The following is a 16281-nucleotide window of genomic DNA, read 5'->3' on the forward strand; positions in this document are numbered from 1 at the left end:
GGACAGATTGGGGTATTATATGCCTTTTGTAGTTCCACACAAATTTGAGTAAGTCCGATTGTAGTTTTTTCAAATGTTTGTAAGGAACCGGGATGGGTAGCGTTTGAAATAGATAGAGTAATTTCGGGAGGATCGTCATCTTTATTGATGCGATCCGGCCTAGGAGGGAGATTCTGTGTTTTCTCCAGGACTGGATCAAATTTCTAACCGAGCGAAAGAGGGAAGGGAAATTCTCCTGATATAGCGTGTTAAACTTTGGGGTGGTGTGTATTCCCAGATATTTCAGGGAGGTACTCTTCCAACGGTAGGAGAAATTTGCCTGCAATCGCGAAACTTCGGCTTCCGGGATGTTTAGTGGGAGAGCCTCTGATTTGGATGTGTTAATTTTATATCCTGATAAAGCCCCATAGCTATCCAGTTCAGCCTGGAGGTTGGGAAGGGACACCCTAGGCTGGGTCAGGGAAAGGATGATATCGTCGGCAAACAGTGAGATTTTAAACTCCTTGCCCCTGACCGGTATTCCCCTAATGCTTGGGTTGCCTCTGACTGTAGCGGCTAGGGGCTCTACACAGATCGCAAACAGCAGGGGCGAGAGTGGGCACCCCTGCCGTGTGCCGTTGGTTATAGAGAATGATTTGGATAGGGCAAAGGGGGTCCTCACTTGGGCTGTAGGGTCAGTGTAGAGATGTTGGATCGCCCTCAGGAAGGGTCCCCTGAAGCCTGCATGTCGGAGCACAGCGATCAGGAAGGGCCAACCAAGACGGTCAAAGGCCTTCTCGGCATCCAGGCTGAGTAGCAAGGACGCCGAGCTCTCCCTGTTCGCCACGTCCACCAGGTCGATGATCTTCCTGGTGTTGTCGCCCGCTTGCCTGAGTGGGATAAAGCCCACCTGGTCTTTATGTATGAGGGATGGAAGGACTACATTCAGGCGGGTGGAAAGTAGTTTCGTGAAAATTTTGAGGTCAGAGTTGGCGCATAAAATGGGGTCTTTGTCTGGGTTGGGGATCACCGTGATAAAGGAGCGTTGCATGTCTGGTGGTATAGGAGTATCATGGAGGAAAGCATTGAAGATTCTGCACATATGGGGAGTCAGAATGGAAAGGAAAGCCTTATAATACTCATAAGGCAGTCCGTCTGGACCCGGGGATTTACGAGGAGGGAGTGCTTTGATAGTCCGTTCTGATTCCTCGTCTGTGATCGGTGCATTCAGGGCTGCCAGGTCAGCAGGTTGGAGTCGCGGGACTCCACTACGTTCAAGGTACTGATGCATACGCAGGGAGAGGTCGGGAGAGGGAGGGTTACAAGGTATGTCAGGATTGTTGTAAAGTTCTGTGTAGAATTCTGCGAATGTGTGTGCTATATCTTTGGGGTGGGTCAATAAGGAGCCCGAGTTGTTCTAACTTGGTGGGGGGTGGACATGAGGGTGTGTTCCCGCAATTTCTTTGCCAGCAGGGAATGCGCTTTATTGCCTTTGTCACAGTAAGTTTGCTTTAGTTTAAGCAGAGCCTTTTCTACACGGCCTAATGCAAGGTCACTAAGGATAGTCCGGAGTTTCGTGATTTTCCTAAGGAGGGGCACAGTGGGGGTCTGTTACAGTCGGTGTTCTAGGGTTCTAAGTTCTTTTTCTGTACGGACCCTTACGGCATTGGCATCCTTTTTCATGGCGGACGATAGTGCCAGACACCTGCCCCGTATAACCGCCTTGTGAGCCTCCCACAGCGTAGAAGGGGAGATGTCTGGGGTATTGTTTTCCGCAAAGTACAATTGCAAGGTGGAGGTCAGCTCAGAAACGGACGGGAGGTGTTGAAGCAAGAACGTGTTCAATCTCCAGTTGCATGGTCTTGGGGTGGGGGAACCCATATCAAGGGTGAGCATGATAGGGGCATGGTCTGACCAAGATATTGGTAGTATCCAGGCCTCCCGCGTGATTCTAAGTGTAGAGTTGTTAACAAAAAAATAGTCTATGCGGGAGTGGGTTCGATGGGGGGGTGAGTAGAAAGTGTATTGCCGATCCCCCGGATGAAGAGCCCTCCAAGCATCAAACAGAGCATAGCGTCTAGCGAGTTGGCGGAACAGCTTCGAGTCCCTAAGGGCTCGAGCCGGAGATGTCCGGGTGTTCACCACATGGTGATCAGCAGTCACTGAATAGGTAAGGTTAAAGTCACCCCCCACCACCAAAAGCCCGTGGTCATTTTGAAATAGTCGGGAGAACGTTTTCGATAGGAATCTATACTGTTTGACATTCGGGGCGTATAAAGCGCATAAGGTCATGTCCTGATCTCGCCATCGTCCTTTGAGAATGACGAAGTGGCCATGAGGGTCACTATAGTGTTCCCTTTCTGTGAATGGGGACCCACGTTTAATGAGTAAGGCCACACCCGCTCGTTTGTAAGGACCTGAGGAGAGGTCAGAGGTGGCTCCAGGCTTTGTGAGGCCTTAGGCATAACTTAGACATGAGGCCCCACTCATGTTCATAAGGGAAAAAATAATTCAAGCAATAAAATTGAATTGCATATTAAGAGTACTGGCGTCTGTGTCCTCTATTTCAAAGCTGGTGTCAGTGCTGACACGCTCCCAATTCTGGTGTCAGGGCACTCCACCTCAGTGCAGTGTGCTCTCTCTCAGTGCTGGTGTCAGTGCTCCATCTCTCTCAGTGCTGGCGTCAGTGCTCCGTCTCTCTCAGTGCTGGCGTCAGTGCTCCGTCTCTCTCAGTGCTGGCGTCAGTGCTCCGTCTCTCTCAGTGCTGGCGTCAGTGCTCCGTCTCTCTCAGTGCTCTGTCTCTCTCAGTGCTGGTGTCAGTGCTCTGTCTCTCTCAGTGCTGGTGTCAGTGCTCTGTCTCTCTCAGTGCTGGTGTCAGTGCTCTGTCTCTTTCATCATCCCTGTTGTGCAGCAGTAGGTCCCCTCGGACTCCTCATAGTGGAAAAGCTCCTGGTGGGAGATAGCCACAGAGAAGCCGATCATGAGCAGTGCCAGCGCAGAATGAAGAGCGCCTTGCCCACCTTGGCTGAGGATCACACTGGACTGAGCTGGGACCTCCCGACCACCGCAGTGGAGCCCTGGATGGCTGGGGATGAGGGTGGGGTGGACTCAGGTCAGGAGGACACGGGTTGTCAATCACAGGCAGGCACATTGGGACACTGGCAGAGGACTGAGCAGACCTGACTGTAAACCCCAGGCACATGTATCCCCCCAAGTCACATTCGCACCTCCCGTTGCATGCTCCCCCCCTGTCGCATATACCCCCCCAGTCACATTCACACCTCCCCCGTCCCATGCACACACCTCCCCCCGTCACATGCACACACCTCCCCCCGTCACATGCACACACCTCCCCCATCACATGTTCTCCCCCCCGTCACATGCACACACCACCCCCGTCACATGCACACACCTCCCCCCGTCACATGCACACACCTCCCACCATCACATGTTCACCCCCTAGTGACATGCACACACCTCCCCCAGTCACATACACACACCCCCATCACATGTGCCCCCAGTCACATGTTCACCCCCCCTGGTGACATGCACACACCCCCCCAGTCACATGCTCACACCCCCCCAGTCACATGCTCACACCCCCCCAGTCACATGCATGTACCCTCCAATCACATGTTCACCCCCTAGTGACATGCACACACCTCCCCCAGTCACATACACACACCCCCATCACATGTGCCCCCAGTCACATGTTCACCCCCCCCTAGTGACATGCACACACCCCCCCCAGTCACATGCTCACACCCCCCCAGTCACATGTTCACCCCCTAGTGACATTCACACACACCCCCAGTCACATTTTCACCCCCCTAGTGACATGCACACACCCCCCATTCACATGCACACACCTCCCCCAGTCACATGCATGTACCCTCCAATCACATGTTCACCCCCCCTAGTGACATGCACACACCCCCCATTCACATGCACACACCTCCCCCAGTCACATGCATGTACCCTTCAATCACATATTCACCCCCCTAGTGACATGCACACACCCCCCATTCACATGCACACACCTCCCCCAGTCACATGCATGTACCCTACAATCACATGTTCACCCCCCCTAGTGACATGCACACACCCCCCATTCACATGCACACACCTCCCCCAGTCACATGCATGTACCCTCCAATCACATATTCACCCCCCTAGTGACATGCACACACCCCCCCATTCACATGTACCTCACACATAAAGGCTCTGTCCCCTCACAGCTCGGTCAGCACATCCTCAGCTCACTGAGCTCAGTAGTCAGTCGGCTGCACACAGACAGGCTACAGCGAGAGGACTGGAATTGGCTCCGCCTCCACCACAGAAGCCCCGCCCTGGAAGGAGGGTGGACTCGCAATCCTGCTGAGGTGCTAGCTGTACCCAGCCTTTGCACAAGATATCTGCTCAAGGGACGGACATCATTTGCTGGCGGGGCTGTGAGGGGCGGGGCAGTTGCTAGTCTGTCGGCTGTTCCAATGGAGACTGGGCAGTCATCTCATGGGGCGTGGTGTAACAGAGCAGAAAGGAGGAGGAGGACTGTTTGTAAACTGAAGGAGGCGGGCACAAAGCTCCCCTGCGCTGACTGTACTAGGATTGATGCAGGAGGATAGTAGAGGCAGCTCTTTAGGCAAACTAGGCGGTGATGAGGCTCCTGAGAGGGCGAGGCCCTTGAGAGGGCGAGGCCTTAGGCCATCGCCTAATTTGCCTAATTAGAGAGCCGCCTCTGGGAGAGGTAGTTCTGGGGGAAATGTTTGGAGGCAAATGCAAAGGTGCCCCCCTTATCCAAGTGAGTCTCCTGGACAAATATGATGTCTGCGCCTGACTGCATAAATTCCCTCAGCGCCAGATGCCTTTTCTTATTGGAGTTTAGGCCTCGGACATTTAGAGAGAGTATCTTGGCCATGTTAGGAGGAGGTGGGGGAAGGAGTAGGAGCGTATCTTACCTGTTGCGAGGGTCTTGAAGACGGCGGCCAGGAGCGGGCACACATCAGGAGGAGGACCAAGGAAGTTCCGCGATCTGCACAGTGAGCTACCTGGGATAGGGGGGGAGGCGGGGGATAAGGAGGATAGCAAAAAGAAAAGAGAGAGAGAGAGGTTAGCACATAAGAGAACCAGATTAATCAAGGCAACAGTAAGCATCTGACCTTGGGAGGCTCTCCGGCCTAGGTCAGTACGGTTTCCCCGAGTTCCACCTACCCTCCCGCGTGGGGGATGGGCTGGGGGAGCACCGGGGAGCCCTTGGCTGGGTGTGAAAAACAAAAAAAAAACTGTAAGTCTAAAGTGAGCATAAACACTCAACAGGGGGACGGAAAGGAGAGCGCAAAAATTCCCACTCTCTCGAGTCTCAACAGAGACGTGCCCATTAAGTAAACTTGGCATTAAATTTAAGGCAGTTAGGGGGGACCAACAAAAAAATAAAAAAATAAATAAAAAAAAGGAAAAGTGTATGCAAAATTGACCAGGACAGATCCATTCATAGTCTTGCGTGGGTGACTGTTCTACTAGTGAAGTGGACCCGGGGGAGGGGTGCCTGTGGGGTCACCGGTCTTGCGTCTGGCAGGTTTACGGGATGTATCCGTGTGCCGGGAACGGTTTGCCGAGGGGACCTTCTGCCACATTATCGGAGGCGGGGGTTGCGTAGCTACCAAGTCCCAGTCTGGAAGTTGGGGTGTGGAGATCTCTAGAGTGTCACAGAATGCATTCAGGTCCTCAGGATATCGCAGAACAGCGGATTTTCCTTGATTTTTCGCTGTGAGACAAAAAGGGAATCCCCAGCGGTAGGGTATGTTGCCGTCCTGAAGGATGCGTAGCAGGGGTTGCAGGAGCCTTCGCTTTTGCAGGGTTATCCAGGAAAGGTCGGGGTACAACTGCAAATGAGTGTCGCGAAATGTCACTTTGCGAGCCAAGAGTGCTCGTTGCATGATCTCTTCCTTGGTATGGTAGAAGTTAACCCTACAAATGATGTCCCTGGGTTTGGAGGCAAGATTCTTGGGACGTAGGGCCCGATGGGCCCTGTCCATCTCAATGCGGTTAGTAGCAGGTTCCCCCAGGAGGTTGTTAAACACGGTCTGCAGAATGGACTGGATGTCCTCAGGCCCCTCCGACTCGGTACCCCTCTGACGCGGATGTTGTTCCTGCACCCCCTGTTGTCCAGGTCCTCCACGTGGCGTTGCAGGTCTCGTAACATGCTACGGTGTTCAGCGCCTTGGAGTTGGGTTCTGTGGACCGCTAGTTTAGACTCTTGGATTTCTTCTTCGGCCATTTCCACCCGATCTGCTAGGTGTTTTAGGCCAGACTGCAAGACTTGTATTTCTGTGCGGCATGTGGATTGTACATCTGCAATCAGCCGCTTGAAATCCTCCTTAGTGGGTATCGCCTGCAGGTAAGAATGCCACTCCGGGTGTGCAGGGTAGATTCCTCCCGACATTGAGTGTGGGGGTGAATGAGGAGGTGGGGGCCCAGGGTGAGCGGCGTCGCCGCTCTGGGGGGCGATTATCAGTCCCGGGGTGTGTCTCCAGGAATCCCCCCATGCCGGGGACCTTGTGGGTACGTTGCCCTGCCTGTGCCCTGTGTCATAGCTCGTGGGGACTGGAGATTGCACCGTTTGGGCAGAGGTGGGGAAGGGTGGCTCCTGTCCCTTTGGGGGGTGTGGGATCTGTGTGTGCGACAGTCTCTGTGCCTTGGGTACAGGTGGGCCATTCATGCAGCCTCTGCCATCCACCTGGTTACCCCCAGGCCCCTGAGGCATACGGCCTGCCTGGATTAGAGGAGCAGAGAGGGCTGGGTAGTCTGCGGAGTAATCCGATGAGGCTGGGGAGCCGGGGTCCCCCAGAGAGGTACTCGGGTCTGGTGCTGTTCTGAGCAGCTGTGGGTATGCATCCGAGCACTGGGTATATTGTGGGGGAAGAGGGCCGGATATGGCGGGCCGTGCGCCGTGTAGTGGCATCTCCAATGAGGCTGAGTGGGGAGAACTCACCGCGGCTTGCGTATAAGGGACGTCCAGGTCGCCCTGCGGGTCCCGCTGGAGGCTCTCCGGGTCCCTGTGCAGTGCCTGAGCCGGCGGGGAAGGCAGCGGAGGTGTCCGGGAGCGGGCCGCGGAAGTCGCCGGCGCCATTTTGTCCGTCCCGCCGGGAGACATGTCCGAGGGCGGAAAGAACGATCTGAGGTCCGTGGAGGAGTTCAGCGGGGCTTGTTCTGTACCCCTGGATCTCGCGGATCTAGTGGTCCTGGATCTGCCCATGAAAGTGCAGCGAGGTGTCCCCTATTCTGCCAAAAAGTTCGGGCTGGGAGAGAGCTGGAGGTTCAGGCAGCCATTCAGAACGGCTTCCGGTCACGCCCCCCGATTTTTATTTTTAATGATATAAAAGGAAAAAGACTGAATTTTTTTTTTAAAAAAGATATTTTCTATTTTTTGTTATAAGAAAAATCGAATAAACGAAATTTTAGTCATACATTTAGGCCAAAATGTATTCAGCCACATGTCTTTAGTAAAAAAAATGTCAATAAGCGTATATTTATTGGTTTGCGCAAAAGTTATAGCGTCTACAAACTAGAGTACATTTTCTGGAATTTACACAGCTTTTAATGTATGACTGCCTATCTCATTTCTTGAGGTGCTAAAATGGCAGGGCAGCACAACCCCCCATGACCCCATTTTGGAAAGTAGACACCCCAAGAAAATTGCTGAGGGGCATGTTGAGCCCATTGAATACTTTTTTTTTTTTGTCCCAAGTGATAATTACACAAAAAAAAAGTTTACAAAAAGTTGTCACTAAATGATATATTGCTCACACATGCCATAGTTATATGTGGAATTGCACCTCAAAATATATTCTGCTGCTTCTCCTGAGTACGGGGATACCACATATGTGGGACTTTTTGAAAGTCTAGCCACGTACGGCTTCCCGAAAACCAATTACTGCCTTCAGGATTTCTAAGGGTGCAAATTTTTGATTTCACTCCTCACTACCTATCACAGTTTCGAAGGCCAAAAAAAGCGGTGAAAGGGTTAACTAGGGACAATCAGGGGGTTAAAATCTTTATTAGGTAGTATATGGGGGTCCCTGACGCTATATAAAAACCTGACGGGGAACCTAAATAACTAACTGGCTAACCAGCATCACCAGTGGCACTTATACGGTGATCGCTGGTGAAAGGGTTAACTCTAGGGGCAATCAGGGGTTAAAACCTTTATTGGGTAGTATATGGGGGTACCTAATGCTATAAAAACCTGGCGGTGAACCTAAAAAAAATAACTAGCTACCTAGCGGCACCAGTGACACTAATGCAGCGATCAGTAAAATCTGGCAACGTTATGGCTTTCCCCTTGGCATCCACAGTAGTGATAAAGTAAACAATTTTGTCCTTTCCAGGCCGGCAAATAACTATTTTGTCTGCATGGATGTGTCTCCCATAACTCCAGTGTTGAAGATACCCGGTGAAACAATCATCCATGGTAGAAGAACATCCTGGTTTCCTAAAAGGCTTGGGCACTTTCAAATAGTCCCAAACATCATCTGTCTACCAACGTTCTCTATGGTGTTCAGTCTCCCGTGGTGCCTCGTGCAGCAAATAGACAGAGAAGCTCCTCCTATTGGCTCCTCTGGTCACATAACTCGCGGGCTTTTCTTGACTCCGCCCACAGCTCACACGCCAAGTAGTAACCCACAATTAGCCCCTTATGAATAAAACATGGCACAGTCCAGAACCCTCTATCGTGTAGACTTCAAACAGTTTCCTTGAATTGCGAGAGCAACGGCAAATCCCGGACACACAAGCCCCCATATGTAACACTAACCCCCCCAAAGGAGCTGCTGGTTTTATTCGGGCTTACCATTACCTCTTCTGCTCGCTTCTTCATCCTAGGGGGGTCCCTTGAAAGTCCAGTGGAAAAAAGCCCAAATGAAGATATATTAGACACATGGTCCTTTTTGAAGATTTATTTAGGGGTAATACCAAAGAAAGACACAAGACACAGTCCTTCAATAGACGGTTAGAGGATAAGGGGGAGTTCAGGCACCTAGTAATTGCAGGTTAGAGGTATCAGTCAGATCCAGAGGACAAACAGCTCCACAGATTGGATCCAGCAGTCACCGGATAGGCCCCTCTCACTTGACCTAGCAGCCGATGATATGTCAATCAAAGTCTCTGCCACAGACTTGTTAACCGAACTTAGAGATTCTTGAGAGTTTTTAGAAAGAACTACCATACAGTACCAGATTCTTTCAGCTGAGCTGGGGATACTGTAAGGATATTCATCTGGGATGCGTCCTCAAACTGAGTTTCCAGGCTCCTCTAGAGACACCAGCCTTGCGCTGGGTCCTCCACTTGAAAAGTCCTCCCCTGGATCCTTCAGCTTTCCTTGTCTTCTCCCCGTAGGTGAGACAGCACAGGACCACCCCTGGATCAGCAGGCCCCAAGACATTCCTGGGCCAACACTCTCAGCTGCAAAGCCTCCGGCCAGCCCCGAGGCACAAGACCATGCAACACAGATCCCAGGCCAGGAGGGCCCTGGGGTTGGGATCACGGACCCCAGAAAACAAACTCAGAAAAATGGCGTTGGTACCTTAAATACCCTCTCCGAGAATGCACAGCAGGAAAATCACACCCACTGAGCCATTTCTGAGCAAGAGGTGGTATTCAATGCATCCAGCCTGCTGCTGTTCCACACCCACTGACGGTGACAGCGACACCTACGGTCAGGTGGGAATCAGTGCAACCCAACTGGACTGGTACAGAAACCAGAACTTTAGAGAAATTATTCTGAGCCAAACTATAGCTTCAGATAATTAAATTTGAAAAAAACAATAGTGTCTGCTCATCAGGAGAAGGGGGCTACACATGAAATATGTAGAAATCACTCTATATATATATATATATATATATGAAATATATAGAAATTACTCTGTATACATGAAATATGTAGAAATCACTCTGTATACATGAAATATGTAGAAATCACTCTGTATACATGAAATATGTAGAGATCACTCTGTATATAAGAAATATATAGAAATCACTCTGTATACATGAACTACGTAGAAATCACTCAGTAGATTGCGTGCTGAATGATTTAGCAGTGTATATAAGGCTCGAACACGGTGTAGGTGTGAGCACGGCTATTCTATTAGATAAGGCACCGCCCCTTTAAGCCGTCTTAGCGGGGCGCTGTGATTGGCAGAGCCGGTATCCTAGTAACCGTGCGGCGGCGTCTACGGCCTCTGTAAGGGAGAACAGGGCCTGTGTTGTCAGGGGAAAGAAGCCCCGATCGGCGGGTCTCCATCGGCCATTGACATCTGTGCCTGGCTCGTCCCTCATCCCAGCCATGTCTCTCCGCACCCTTCCATTGCTCTTCATCAATCTCGGGGGAGAGATGCTCTACATCCTGGATCAACGCCTCCGAGCCCAGAACATCCCTCCAGACAAAGCCAAGAAAGGTGAGCGGTTGCTAATATGGCTGCTTCTCTTCGCCCATACTCGGGGTGTGTGCCAGCAAGGAGCCCCTGGATGATTTGAACCCTGGGAATCATTAGTATGGGGCCAGCACAGACACATCACATGTGACAGCATAGAAATAACTCTCAGCACAAACATTTTTTTTTTCTTAAAGTGGAAATCCACCCTAACACTAAAATCTGTAAATCTACAGACATCTATGATCTAACACTAACATATAAAGAATAAATCGCTCTACACACTTTTTTTTTTTTTTGCAGCTCTGGTCCTGTTACCTGAGGCGGATGCTATGTACAGAAGATAGCTGCCTACGGGCGCTCCTGCACTTACCCCATCAGTGCTCTTGGCGGCGGTGGTTGCTGTCTCGGTTCCCCAGTGCCTCCTCCCTCCTCCTCCTTCTGGTGGCCAATCCAATCGGATCTCCGTTCGGCCAATCAGGTGACAGGTCTCATGACCCGCTTCCTGATCGGACGGGAGGAGAATCAGTATTACAGTAGAGAATATTCATTCGCAATTGTCACACGACTGGGTGGGCTTCCCATCACGAGCCCACTCTTTTTTAAAGCCTGTTAGAGCCTCTGGCGCTAATCACGTGCTTCTAAAACCCCCCCCCCCCCCCATTGGAATCCATATATTCAGCGCCCTGCATGTAGATCAGGGGGCCAGACGCATGGATGAGGGGGGTGGCACCGTGCTCCCCTAATGGACGTGAAAGTGATGTCACCCATAGACTTACTATGGGGTTTCCGGTGTCGGCTGCCTCCTCTGCACACACCTACACAGACACAGAGAAGCTGCCGCTCACAGCTCAGCGTGGGACCGGATCAGAGCGGTTTCAGAAAAGGTATGTACATCGATTTCTTATTTAAAGGGTTAGATTAGTGTTAGATCGTGAATGCCTGTATATTTAGCCATACGCGGTCAAATTTCGCAGAAATTTTCTTTTGAAAATCAGAAATGTAGTGCATTTTGAGATCCAAGGGTGCCACCATTGCTTTCGGAATTCAACCAACAAAGCTTTCAATTTTACCTCATGTTGCTACAGAAAAGCGATTTTTGTGGCTGGTAATCTTCTTTTCTTTCTGGGAATTTTCTTTTCTTGTGCTCCTACATATTTATTTTTTCTCCCATCAATGATTAGAAAATACGATGCGTGTCCTGAATGGCCAGGCAATCTTCTGTGACTTGTCCCAGAAGATTACAGGGAGGGAGGGGGAGAAGAGGAGTCTCCTAGGTGGCACGGGTGGAAGTGGGAGCTGAGTACCTGTCAGCAGGGCCGCTGATAAGAGGGAGACCACCATTCCTCTTGTAGGGGGCCCAGGCACACAGGGGGGCCCATACAGCAGAGGGAATCAGTGCGGTCGGAAGGGAGGGGCAATTACAGGATGCCCTGTGCATCTCTTTGCAGCAGCTGAAAAACAGTTTCTCTCCCTCCCACCGACTTTCAGCTGATGTAGGGAGAGACACCGCTGTCGGCTTCCCTGTCCCGTTAAAAAAAAAACAAATTGTAACCCTGTATTGTTTTAAAGTGATTGTAAAGGATCGTTTTTTTATTTAGTTAAAATAACAAACATATAATACCTACCTCCACTGTGCAGCTCGTTTTGCAGAGTGGCTCGGAACCTCCTCTTCTGGGGTCCCCCGGCGGCTCATGGCTCCTCCCCAGATCAGATAACCCCCTAGGAGAAGCGTTCTCCCGGGGGGGGGGGGGGTTACATTTCGGGCGCACTCCTGAGTCCAGTATTTGCATCCACAGACTTGTAATTATTTTTGAATTTATAATTTATTTTTTAAAAACTTTTAAACCTTTTTTTTTTTTTTTTTTAATTATAATGTTTTTGTTCAAAAGACAATTAAAAAAAATGGCTAATTCATACAGCTTCTCTGTTATCTTTGTGTCCGCTAAGAATGATTTTTAGTATATTTTTAGTGAAGATGTTTTAATATATTTGAGGGGGGCCCTGCCAGGTAGGCTGTATAGGGCCCCATGTTTTGTAACAGCAACTCTGCCTGTCAAAACTAGGTCTTCGTGCCCCCCCCCCAAAAAAAAAATGCCATGCCAAATGTGGCATGTCAGGGGGTCAGGATACAGTGGGCACATAACGTTATTTAACACGGAAATGTATGATCATGACACAGTTATAGCATCAGGAAGGGACAGGGAGCAGAGCAGCACTGATACAGCTGACAGGCAGGGAGGGAGGGAAGAGGAGTACAGAGGAGAGACAGCGGGATGACGGAGGCATTTAAACTGACCACGGTGTTAGGGCTCTGCAGCCATGATAAACCATGGTCAGTTTACAGAGGGGGGCAGAAACTGGGAGGATCAGCCAGGTATTTAAGATTATACAGGGGGCCAAATTACACAGGACAAGCACTGTGCTGCAGAACATGCTTTAACCACTTGTCGCCCGCCATATAGCATAACGACAGCAGGAAAGTGGTTGTGATATCCTGACCAGACGTGGTCAGGATAACATAGCCGTCACTAACCCACAGGGGCATGCAGCGCGTTGATTAGAACTACTGTGTGCCAGTCTGACACACCATAACTCCGATCATGGTATGAAACCTCTGACAGAGGCTTTTTACCATATGATCAGCTGTGACCAATCACAGCTGATCATCGCGTGAACCAGGAAGTGCCGGTAAACGTCGTTTCTCGGTTCATGCTGACGGGGAGAGCCAATCGACGGCTCACCCTGTCAGAGGCAGGATCTGTGCTGATAATCAGCACATTGATTATCAGCACAGCCCCCATCAAAAGATGCCTATCAGTTGCCAATCAGTGCCCAACACCTGCCAGCCTGTCCCCATAATAAACTCGTGACAGTGCCTGTCAGTGCCCCATCAAAGTGATAATCGGTGCCACTCAGTTATGCCTGTCAGTAGCTCATCATCAGTGCTGCCTATCAATGCCCATGAGTTTTTTATTTATTTATTTTTAATTGTCGGTCTTTTTTCGTTTCATAGCGCTAAAAACCCCAGAGGTGATCAAATACCACCAAAAGAAAGCGCTATTTGTGGGAAGAAAATTATAAAAATTTAGTTTGGGTACAGTGTTGCATGACCGCGCAATTGTCATTCAAATTGCGACAGCTCTGAAAGCTAAATATTGTCCTGGACAGGAAGGAGGGAAAGTGCCTGGTATGGAGGTGGTTAAGGGAAAAGGAGCAATTTTTTTATTTTTTTATTTTTTTTTAGTTAGGGTTACAAACACTTAAAGCCCTGTACACACTATGAGAAAATCAGGCGAATGATTGGACGGTTTTCCTCTGTTTCACAGTAAGCCGGAACTGAGGATAGAAATAATGTGCAAAAATTCTCATACGACCTAGGTTTTTTTTTTTTGTTTTGTTTTTTTTTTTCTCTCTGTTTGTTTTTTTTGTTATTTGTTTCTAATCGTGCGCAGTCTTTCGTATCTGACATTTCTCATACTAAAACCGTACACATTAAAGCGGAGGTCCACCCTAAAATGGACCTCCGCTCATCGGAATCCCCCCCCCCCCCTCCGGCGCCACAATCGGCACCTTTCAGGGGGGAGGGGGGTGCAGTTACCTGGATAATCCAGGTAACTGCACCCACTTCCGGGCTAGCTCTCTGCGGAACGGGGCGTACGTTACGCCCCCGTTCCGCAAGCGCCCGCCCCCTTCAGCAAGTGCCCCGCTGCCTGCTGGGAAACACACAGCTCCCAGAGGCAGCGGGGACCGTCCGGATTGCGCCGCGCGGCTCGCGCATGCGCAGTAGGGAACCGGGAAATGAAGCCGAAAGGCTCCATTTCCTGATTCCCATACCCAAGATGGCGGCGGGACCCGGCAGCCGAGCGAGCGATCGGCTTCGGGTGCCGACATCGCGGGCGCGCTGGACAGGTAAGTGTCACTATTTAAAAGTCAGCAGCTGCAGTATTTGTAGCTGCTGGCTTTAAAAAAAAAAAAAAAACGCGGAGTCCCGGTGGACTCCCGCTTTAAACGAAAATCGTTCATTATGTTCCCGTACTAGAACATTTTGGAGTTTGTCTCTTTTTAGAAATTTTCATTCGGAAGGTCGGAATTGGCTGTTAAGTTGTGTACACACTATCCAGAAAATCGTACGGTTGTTCCTCAAACTGAAATTTCACCTTATTTTCTTAGTGTGTACAGGCCATTAGTGTTGACTTCTACTTTTAAAAGCTGCTCTAACAAAGCATTGGGGTTAATTTATACAAGTAGTGTGTGCCTAAGAGCCCATGACACCCCAACACATCTGTCACTGGCCATAGATACACTAAGCCAATTCACCCTTGCTGGCTAAAATGCTGTCAAATGCCCTCTTATCTGATCTGCCCAGATGGAAGGGCACGGTTGCCCTTCTGTTTTTTTTTTTTTTTTTTTTTTTTTTAGGGGATCGGATTGGAGGTAGGTGGGTGTAAACACAAGTCCATTTACATCTGCCTCTCCATAGAGGTGAATGGAGGGTCTGATTGGATCAGACTGATCATGTGAAAGGGGCCTGAGGCTGCTTTCACACTGATGCGCTAAGGTTCACCCACACTGCAGGACCAGCGCAGTGCACCTGTGGCTTTCCTGCAGATAAGCTGCACTTTGCCATAGACTTCTATTATTGTTCCTACTTAGTAGGAACAAACAATAAGTCTCCTCTCCCCTGACAGAACAGGGATTTGTATGTTTACACACAAATCCCCATGCTGGCTCTTGTGCATGCAATTGCGCCCGCTTCCCATAGCCATTGGGGTCCCCCGCTGTGCAGCGAGCACTTGCGCACACCCTCTGGTGGCTCTTAAAGGGGGCGACGTTCCCATACGGGATTTTGCACAGTCGTGCCATTCTGCCTTAGTGTATCTGTGTTAAGTGGTTGGCAAGCGGTTAACATGCCTCCCATGCATGTTGAATTGATGCATTTTTGTTCTGATTGAAGATACATGCACTTGGACCCCAACTTTTCCAAAAGCTACCAGGACACCATGTTATAAAATGTTGGGGTTGTTGGAACCTTCTTTTATCATTTAGCATCAGAGTGAATTATTGGGCTGAATTTGCTGGGTCGGTCAGTATTGAACAATTTGTATGGCTCCACTTATTTTATTTACAGTGGAATGATTGATTTAAAATCATTTGACATTCTTTTTAAATCAGTTGGCAGATGGGGTGTACCTACATTTTCACATGATTGTAAAATTAGCCTATATTTTCCAAATCCACATTTTAATTTGCCAATTTCTCTTTTCTGACCTAACCCTGCATAGATGATTGGACAGATGAGGAAAGAAAGCGAGGTAGGGGGCACTCATAAACAAAATGCTCCACTTTAATTTATTTACTGCTGACTTGTTGCTTATACCTATTGCTTAAAGTGCTGTGCTCAGTAAATGCTTAGTGGCCAATTTGGCTAGTTTTCTAGTTGAGTAGGGCAAGAGAATGACATAACTTCTTCATATTACATTCCAACATTTTGCTTTTTTAACAACATTTTAAAATTGACAGAAAATGGCCAATACATATGGATATTGAAAGTGTGAAATTCTAGCAAGACATTCATCTTTCTTGCTTTCAAGGCCTTTGTAGAGGATTCATTTAACAGGAAATACGCCAACTTCTTTTGAACCCTCTATGTAGTACCATGGTGTGCTGTGCACTTTTATACCCATTTTTTATTTATTTTGTAAGCTTTTATTTACTATAGCTAAAGCACAGTACATGCTCCATATTGTGTCCTTCTTTTGATAAATGAAACAAAATAATGCAGGTGCTGTGGGATAAAAACTGCAGTACCCTGCAGACAATGGATAGTAGTATATCCACTTACCATATAAAATGGACATAAATGAATGCTGGA

General features: G+C 49.3%; 1 protein-coding gene across 2 annotated transcripts in view; it reads left to right on the plus strand.

Moving 5' to 3' along the window:
* The first annotated feature begins 10164 nt into the window (after window positions 1–10164).
* OSCP1 (organic solute carrier partner 1) overlaps window positions 10165–16281 on the plus strand; it is a 35338-nt gene continuing 29221 nt past the window's right edge. The window contains exons 1-2 of one of the 2 annotated variants that reach the window (XM_077481680.1): window positions 10165–10430; window positions 15692–15721. In XM_077481680.1, the coding sequence (XP_077337806.1) occupies window positions 10319–10430; window positions 15692–15721 (142 nt within the window). In that variant the 5' untranslated portion in view covers window positions 10165–10318. The remainder of the gene's footprint in view (window positions 10431–15691; window positions 15722–16281) is intronic. The other variant, XM_077481681.1, reaches the window with a different exon arrangement.

This window comes from Lithobates pipiens, unplaced genomic scaffold (assembly GCF_037356315.1).
Source record: "Lithobates pipiens isolate NorthernLeopardFrog02 unplaced genomic scaffold, aLitPip1_a1.2 Scaffold_16, whole genome shotgun sequence".
In the NCBI taxonomy this organism is placed as follows: domain Eukaryota; kingdom Metazoa; phylum Chordata; class Amphibia; order Anura; family Ranidae; genus Lithobates; species Lithobates pipiens.